This window comes from Dipodomys merriami, unplaced genomic scaffold, assembly GCF_024711535.1.
Source record: "Dipodomys merriami isolate MVZ:Mamm:240054 unplaced genomic scaffold, mDipMer1.0.p SCAF_25, whole genome shotgun sequence".
Taxonomy (NCBI): domain Eukaryota; kingdom Metazoa; phylum Chordata; class Mammalia; order Rodentia; family Heteromyidae; genus Dipodomys; species Dipodomys merriami.
Genome location: NW_027203937.1, coordinates 22,266,544 through 22,275,296, shown reverse-complemented (window position 1 = coordinate 22,275,296; position 8,753 = coordinate 22,266,544). Strand labels below are relative to the sequence as shown.

Genomic DNA, 8,753 nt, shown 5'->3' with positions numbered 1-8,753 from the left:
ATCTAAAGGTTTAGTTGTAACAGTCTTACTGGCATCACATTATAAACTGAATGCTTTTCTTGGAAATTGCTTTTCTTCCATTCAGTCTTTAGAAGCCCAGGAACTCCCTGCTTTAGCTAGCAGAAGGACTCACCTGTCTAGAACAGAAAGTGTAATTCACAGATCCATCAGTGATAGTACCTTCTGTTTTTCTCTTGGGACCCCATAATTTGACTGGAGCAAGAGATTAGGAACACAGAGCAGAATGTTATGTATCACAAAGGACACTCCCCAAAGATTTTTTTTTGACAAAAAGAGGTTTCCAAGAATTGTTCTTTCTGTTTCCTCCTTACATTTCTCTTAAAGTCTACTGAGTCATAAACATACCTACCAGGTTAATCTCAGGATAAGTTGGTGTTGTAATTGATACAATAAAGTGACTGGAATATGGGTAGTCACTTCTCCATAATTGTAGCCAATAGGTGACATAACCAACTTATAGAGATGAACAATTTACCTTGGCAGACAGGTTTAGATGCTTTAGTCTCTGATAAGTTGATTCTGTTTCTTTGGTGGCACATCATGGTAGGGATTTAGTAGGACAAAACAATTCACCCATGTGGTAAGTAAGCAAACTAAAGGAAAATAAACTGGAGTCCCAAAATACACATTGATACTTTGTTCTCCGTAAGCCAAAGAACTCCCACTTAGCTAAACTGCTCAGTACTTCCATCACTACCCAGTAGGACAAAGGAGCCACAACTGAAGTAACTTTTGTTGGCCTTAACTTAAGATCTAGACTATAGTAAGATTTAACAACCCAAATAAACAGTAGTGATCATGGTTTCAAAAACATAAAGAAAACTTTGATTTCCAGCAAATTTGTTTTATGAAAAAAGTGTACATTCTTATTTACTATAGGACCTGAAAACTACCATCATGTTTACTTAGTGCTTCACCATGAATAGTTGCATATCAATAAATACAAGAAAACATCAGAGATTTACTTTTCTTTTAGATATATCTGTGAATTATTATTTGTATAGTAAAGATTAAAAAATAACAGACCTTCCTAGAATCTTTTTTTCCCAAGCTCTCTCTTTAGAGCACTCTTAATCTCATTATTCCTAAGGCTATAGATGAGGGGGTTCAACATGGGAATCACCACCATGTAGAACACAGATATCACCTTGTTCTGGTCAGTGGAGTAGTTGGACTTGGGCATCACATAAATGAATGTAACAGTCCCATAGAATAGGGTGACCGCAGTGAGGTGGGAGGTGCAGGTGGAGAAAGCCTTCTGGCACCCCTCAGTGGAGCGCATCTTTAGGATGGTGATAAAAATGTACATGTAGGAGATAGCTATGACAATTACTGTGAAGACAACAATGAAGCCAGAAGCCAAAATGGAAAGAAGTACAAGGACACTGCCTTCAGAACAGGCAACTTCACGTAGGGGAGCAAAATCACAGAAGAAATGATTGACTCTATTGGGTCCACAGAAGCGAAATGAACAGAAAGAAATGGTAAAGGAGGAAGCATCAAGAAACCCACTGGTATAAGCTACTATAAGTAACCTGACACAGACTTGTGTGGACATTTTGGTTGAATAAAGCAGTGGGTTGCAGATGGCCACAAAGCGATCATAGGCCATGGCAGCCAGAAGACAGCACTCAACTGCCCCAAAGAAAACAACTGTATCCAGCTGAATGCCACATCCATGGTAGGAGATCACATTTTTGTCCACCAGGAAGTTAACCAACATGTTGGGTGTGACAGAAGATGAAAACACCATGTCAGAAAAAGCTAACTGGCTGAGGAAAAAGTACATGGGGTGGTGGAGCTGAGTGGAGACTCTGATGAGAAGGATTGTGCAGAGATTTCCAGCTATGGTCACCAGGTAGATGCACAGAATGATGATGAAGAGGATGACTCGAAGGACTGGATCTTGTGTTAAGCCCAATAAAATGAACTCTGTCACTTCAGTATGGCTGCCATTGACCAGGAAATCCATGAGACAATGGAGCTTTTGTCAAGAAAAATCTTGGATGAATAGATATACAAAAGTTTACAAATTTACTGATTTCATTTTCACTAAAATACATGCAATGCCATTGATAACATCGTATATATTGTAAGCACCTGTACATATTTGCATTGACTTAGGATTCCATCTATATTTTTAAAGATGAATTTTCCAAAACCACCCACAAAAAACTATCCTATATTGTCTCTTTAACTTTATATTTAAATGTTCTTCAATGTATACAATATGTGACATTAAAGTCAAATAAAAATGCTAGCCAGATGAATATAACCACAAGGACAACTGAGTGCACTTGAACAAAAAAGGTAGTTAAACTGTTGCAAGGAAGGCTCAGGTAGCAGCTCATGTATATTTGCATGCTTTCTAAATGGTAAGCATGAGGGAAGAATTAAAATCCTACGGAATTATGGTTACACACTATGATTATTGCATGTTCCAGAAACCATATTATAATCTTTATCATGTAGATCTGAGTTAGCAGTGTCTGCTGATGAATATTTAACCAGCTCATGGTTGCATAACAAGGGATATATGCCAAATATTTAGCCTAGAATATTGTTGCCTGTTCCTTTATTTACAGCATTATAATGAAATTAAGTTGTTGTAAAAGGCACCATAACTTGGTTATAAGTAAAAATTCAATTCATTGTATCTTCTTCAGGCTAAGTGATATGGCATTTCCTAGATAGTTTTACATTTCAAAATTGTTATAGATTAAATAAAATCCTTTTTGAGATGTAACAAATTTGTTTCTGATATTCAACTAGATAAAAATTCTAAATTAGAGCTATCAATGAGTTTACTTACTGCTTTGAAAACTCATAAAAACGATTAAGTATTTTTATGCTTTTGAAACAAAAAATAATACTTTGTACATACTTTGAATTATCATTGCATTGCCTGTGCAAAAATCACTTTATACCTAGCTTAAATTTAAGTTGATCCATTCAAATAAATCATTTTCTACCATAACAATAATTTCTAATTGTTCTTTTTTGCATGAAGTTAAGACATTTTGAACATAATATGTAGCTATGTAAAATAAATATTAAAAATCTCAAGGAAGATCTCTGTGCTTGTTCCCAGGTTCATCTTGATGTTCCAAGTCTTCTGTATATATACATGAGCATTTTCATAAACCCTACTGTACTCTTAAAACAATCAAGTGGATGAACAAAGTAGTTCTGCAAAGTTTGTATAATTTTATGCTTAAAAGTCTTCAATTTAATTATTAACATTTAAGTATCAAGACAAGCTGAGAACAGTGCTGAAATGATCAGGTGTGTTTCTTACTGTTATGTGAATGAGCAATCCTGGTAATGAATCATAATGAATACTCACATGAAATTGATGATGTAAAAAGAGCAAGTCAGCCCAAATCACTCAATAGCTGATTGTTTGATTATAATGACATGTTTCTACATGCATGAACTGTGGACTTTATAAAGAGTCAAATATTCTCCAATAGTAAGTGAAACTTGTATCAAATTAATGAACAAAATCCAATTTCTTAGGTCTTGGAAGGTGAATTCATTATTGTATAGTTATATTACTTTTAAAAACACTTTTGTTCTCCCTTGTGGAGAAATCCTGGTTGAATCTGGAGATTCAGCTATGAGTTGGAAAGCATCATGGAGCCTCATTATGTTCTGGAGTTGTTATTTTACAACTCTATTCCCGCTACAACACAACTGATCTTCCAAGATGCTACCAATTCTCTGGTGGTCAATTTATTCTTTTGTTTCTGTCTAGATGAACATGTATACATCTCAAAACTTTAATATTTACAAGAGAGTTTAATTAAACAAATTGTCTTATAGACAGAAATTGTTTCCAAGTTTAGTTTGACATCTATGATTAAGAAATTGTCCTAAATTGCTGGAATGAAATAATAATATTAACTTTAAAAATTACTTTATTTTTTTTTATAGAAGTGATATACAGAGAAGTCACATTTACACGTGCCAGGTAATAAGTCTATTTCCTTTTGTACAGTGTCATCTGTTGCCTCCTTCTATTCCATTCCTTCCCTCCTATCTCTGCCCAGGAGTTGCATAGTTCACTTTCATTAATGTCTAGTGCACTCTACTGTTGCACATTTACACCCTTTTCCCTCAGATTCTATGCCCTCTTTCTACCCTCCCACAGATATGTCCATGAATATACCTTAGATATGGTAAACAATACAGAATCATCAGAAAAAGAAAAAGCAAATTAAGAAAAAAGTCTTTTGGTTCCATATCTGTAGTTTTCATTTCAGTATGTTTATTATTTTCTATACATATGAAAAGCTGCTTGGTCTCACTGTATGTGAGTGTCTAGAATCCTGTGTAATTGTCTTATTTCAGTATGCTTTGGATCTAACTTCCACATATCGGAGAGTACATGCGCTGTTTGTCTCTCTCTTCTTGGCTTACCTCACTTAGTATGGTTGGTTCTAGTTCCATCCATTTTCCTGCAAATGACATTATTTTATTCTTTCTAATGGCTATGAAAAATTGCACTGTATATAGGTACCACATTTTTTGGATCCAGTCATCTATTGTGGGGCCTGGGTTGTTTCCATCTTTTGGCTATTGTGAAGTGTGGCAATAAACATGTATCTTTATTGTATCCTTTTTCATTTTGCTCAAAGTAGATGCCTAAAGATGGTATAGCTGGGTCATAGGGAAGGTCTTTGTTTAGTAATTTTTTGGCAGGGGAAGGTAGGTCATGGGGCTTGAACTCTAGGCCTAGCTGCTGTCCCTCAGCTACTCAGCTTAAGGTGAGTGCTCTACTACTTCAGCCACAGGACCACTTCCAGTTTTCTGGTGGATTATTGGAGATAAAAGTCTCATGTACTTTCCAGCCTGGGCTGGCTTTGAACTGCAAGCCTCAGATCTCAGCCTCCTGAATAGGTAGGATTACAGGCGTAGCTGCCAGCGCCCGATTTTTGTTTAGTTTTTTTTTTTTTTTTTTTGAGGAAGCTCTGACTGCTTTCCAGAGTTTTTGTTATTAGTTTACATTCCCACCATCTATTTGGTCCTGGGATTTTCCTTGTTGGAAGTCATCTGATTATTTCCTCTATCTTGTTGCACGCTATTGGCTTGTCTAGCTGGTTTATATATTCTTGGTTCAGTTTTGGCAGTTTGAATGTTTCTAAAAATTCATCTATTACTGCTAGGTTTTCCTTCTTTTTTGAGTATAGGTTTGAAAGTAGTCTTTTATAATCATTTGAATTCCTTAGATGTTTGTTGTAATGTTTCCTGTAGCCTCTCTTATCTGACTGATTTAAATCTCTCTTCTTTTTTCTTTTTGGTTAATCTCACAAGTGGTCTGTTCAGTTTATTTTATTTTATTTTCAAAAAATCAGCTTTTTGTTTCATTTATTTTATGTAGTTTTTTTTTCTTTTTTGGTCTGTCGTGGGGGCCTGAACTCTGGGCCTGGGCGCTGTCCCTCAGCTCTTCAGCTCAGGCTAGTGCTCTACCACTTCAGCCACAGTAGCACTTCTGGCTTTTTCTGCTTATGTGGTGCTGAGGAATCTAACCCAGGGCTTCATGCATGCAAGGCAAGCATTCTACCACTCAGCCACCTTCCTAGCCCCATATGTATTTTTTTAAGTTTCTATTTTGTTGATTTCTGCCCTAATCTTTGTTATATCTCTCTAGTATTTTTAGATTTGATTTTTTCTTATTCCAGCAGTTTTAATTGCATCATGAGGTTATTTACTCAAGCTGTTTGTTTCCTTTATGTGTGTGCTTAAAGCTATAAACTTTTCCCTCTGCACTGCTTTTGTTGTATCCCAGGAGTTACATTGTGACCTTTTCATTTTCATTGAATTGTAAGAAGTTTCTAATTTCATCTGTGACCCAGGTGTTATTCTGTAGTGTTTTATTCTGCCTGCAAGTGTTTTGAGTGATTTTTGCTACATGTTCTGTTGTTGAGAACTAGTTTGATTCCACTGTCATCAGATAGGATGCAAGGAATTATGCCAAACTTCTTGTTTAGGTTCTTTGTGTGTACTATGATATAGTCTATTTTGGAGAATGAATAACATTAACTTTAACCATTCAGTACTAAGTAATCTGTTTTGGTATTTGCAACACATGACCTTAGAAACTGTGCAGACACGTGAAGTAGGAATGTCTAAAATCCAATTTAAAAAAACAAAATATAGGATATATACAGAAGGCAGAAAGTACATCCTTAAAAAATTTCTCAAGAAGTATATTAAAAAGATAATCAGATAATTTTCAGAAAAGAAATAGTGTCAAAATATTGTCTTGAGTATTTTCTTCTGATGCAGAACACCACAATGTTTGCAATAAGATACAATATTCCACGGTCTCTTATGAATCCTCATAATGGGATTATAAATCTGCTGTAAGTAAAACAATGTCAGTCCACTGCTGAGAAGAAAGTTTTAGAACACTATGACAATTAGAACTCTTATTTCTAAAGAAGTATATATTCCTAACATGGAACACATATTTAGTCTTCACAGCATTTTTATAACGTAGGTTCTTTTTCTTTTTGGTATTCATTCTCAGAGGAGAAGAGTTAACTACTTGTGATGATGGATTTCAGCTTCCAGTGTTATTTCTCTGGTTCCCCTGCCATCTACTGAGGTCTCTATGTCAATGTCACACAACCTTCACTGAAATCCTAGTCCTGGGCAGCTACAGCAGACTGTTGAGTCCACAGGTAAGCAACTCCTAGATATGGAAGCTGTTCAAGTCCCTGAAGGCAATCATAATAGAGTTTGGAATTCAGTGCATGAACATTATTCACTTTACTTTCAGATGGACCATGCTGGAAGGCTAGCCCCGAGTGAGTCATATAACCCAGGAAGAGAACTGAGTTGTTGCTGAAGCAATCCAGCCAGGTAGATGGATGTAATGAGGAGATAGGATCTCTTTTCTTGGAAGAATGAGTGAATCTAAAATGCAAATATCTGGTACAATATAAGCATGCAATCCTCCTAATTCTTTTGAATAAGAAAACAAATAAAAATATAGTTGTTTTTTGGTATCTTTATATAAATATAAGATGTAACAATATGATGAAGGTAGTATGAGCATGCAATCCTCCTAATTCTTTTGAATAAGAAAACAAATAAAAATATAGTTGTTTTTTGGTATCTTTATATAAATATAAGATGTAACAATATGATGAAGGTAGTATGAGGAAAATGAACATTTATGGTTCTAGCATATTTTCATGTATGTCAGGCTCAGAGAGACAAAGGATGTACATTTTCCCTAATATGTGGAAGCTAGATTTACCTTATACATTTATAAGTAAATGCATTGGGTGGTATGCAAGTACATATAAATGTCTTAACTGAAATATAATAGATGCAAGGGAGAACTCAATTGTGTATATATAAAACATATTCTTAATCCATTCATCTATTGAGGGGTATCAGGGCTGTTTTCTTGGCTATGGGAAATAGTGTTGCAGTGAATAAGGTTGTGCTAGTGGCTTTACTGTATACTTGTATACTCTATTGGGTAAATGCCCAGGAGTAGAATTTCTGGGTCATAGAGGAGTTCTATGTTTAGTTTCTTGAGGAACCTCCATATTGCTTTTCAGAGTGGTTGAACAAGCTTACATTCCCATTAATAGTGTAACAGAATTTCCTTTTGACTGTATCCTTGCCAGCATTTGTTACTGTGTATTTTCTTGATGATGGCCATTCTAACATGGGTGAGGTAAAATCTCAGTGCTGGCTTGATTGGCATTTCCTTTATGGGCAGTGATATTGAACATTTATTCATGTTTTCACTTATTCTGAGAAGTTTGTCTTTAAGTCATTAGCTCATTTATTAACTGAGCTCTAAGTATATTCTGAATATTAGGCCCTGATTTAAACTAAAATGGTATAAAGTATAAAAAGGTAATAATTTTCTCCCATTGTGTGGGGTGTCTTTTTAGCTTGTTAGCTATGCCCTTGCCATGCAGAAACTTTTAGGTTTGATGCAACCCATTTATCAAATGTTTCTTTGATTTTTTTTTTGTGTTTCTGGATCTTTACTTAAGGGATGTGAGGGGTAAACAAAGGAGGAGGCTGCAATGCTTGATAAGAAATGTACTCATTATCTTGCCCATGTAATTGTAACCCCTCTGTACAGTATGTTCACAATAAAAAATAAAAAATAAAAAAATTATTTTTATGTTTTGCCAGTTGTGGGGCCTGAACTCTGGGCTTGGGCACTGTCCCTCAGCTTGTCAGCTCAAGGCTAGCATGCTGCCACTTGAGCCACAGCACCACTCTGGCTTTTTCTGCTTATGTGGTGCTGAGGCATCAAATCTAGGGCCTCATGCATGCAAGGCAAGCACTCTACCACTGAGCCACCTTTCCAGCCCCACTTAGTTTTGATCTGTGCCAAGAGACTTAATGTTATCCCTAGCCATTCCTATAATAGTTTCATGGTTTCTGGACTTACATTGAAGTCCTTGATCCATTTTGAATTGATGCTGGTGCAAAGTGATATAGAAAGATCTAGTTTTAGTTTTCTGAATGTGGATATCCAATTTTACCATCACCATTTGTTGAATATGCTTTTTTTCCCAACCAATGTTTTTGGCTCCCTGATCAAATATTAGATGGCTATAGTTCCCTGGATTCATTTCTATTTAGTTCCATTACTACTCAGGCTTATTTTTGTGACAGTGTGGTCTAGGGAAGAGAGGTAGATATATGAAAGGGAGGAAAAGGGGGAGAATGTTTTCAAGAATTCATTG

At 35.7% G+C, this 8,753-nt stretch overlaps 1 protein-coding gene across 1 annotated transcript; it reads right to left on the bottom strand.

Annotated features, from left to right (window-relative positions):
- Positions 1-1,051: 1,051 nt before the first annotated feature.
- On the bottom strand, positions 1,052-1,993 carry LOC138836289 (olfactory receptor 5P76-like). The gene has a single exon (XM_070034781.1). The coding sequence runs from the start codon at positions 1,991-1,993 to the stop codon at positions 1,052-1,054; it is 942 nt and encodes a 313-aa protein (XP_069890882.1).
- Between the last annotated feature and the right edge of the window lie 6,760 nt (positions 1,994-8,753).

Excerpts from the sequence above, each read along its gene's own strand:
- LOC138836289 (XM_070034781.1), bottom strand. The coding sequence starts at position 1,993 with ATGGATTTCCTGGTCAATGGCAGCCATACTGAAGTGACAGAGTTCATT.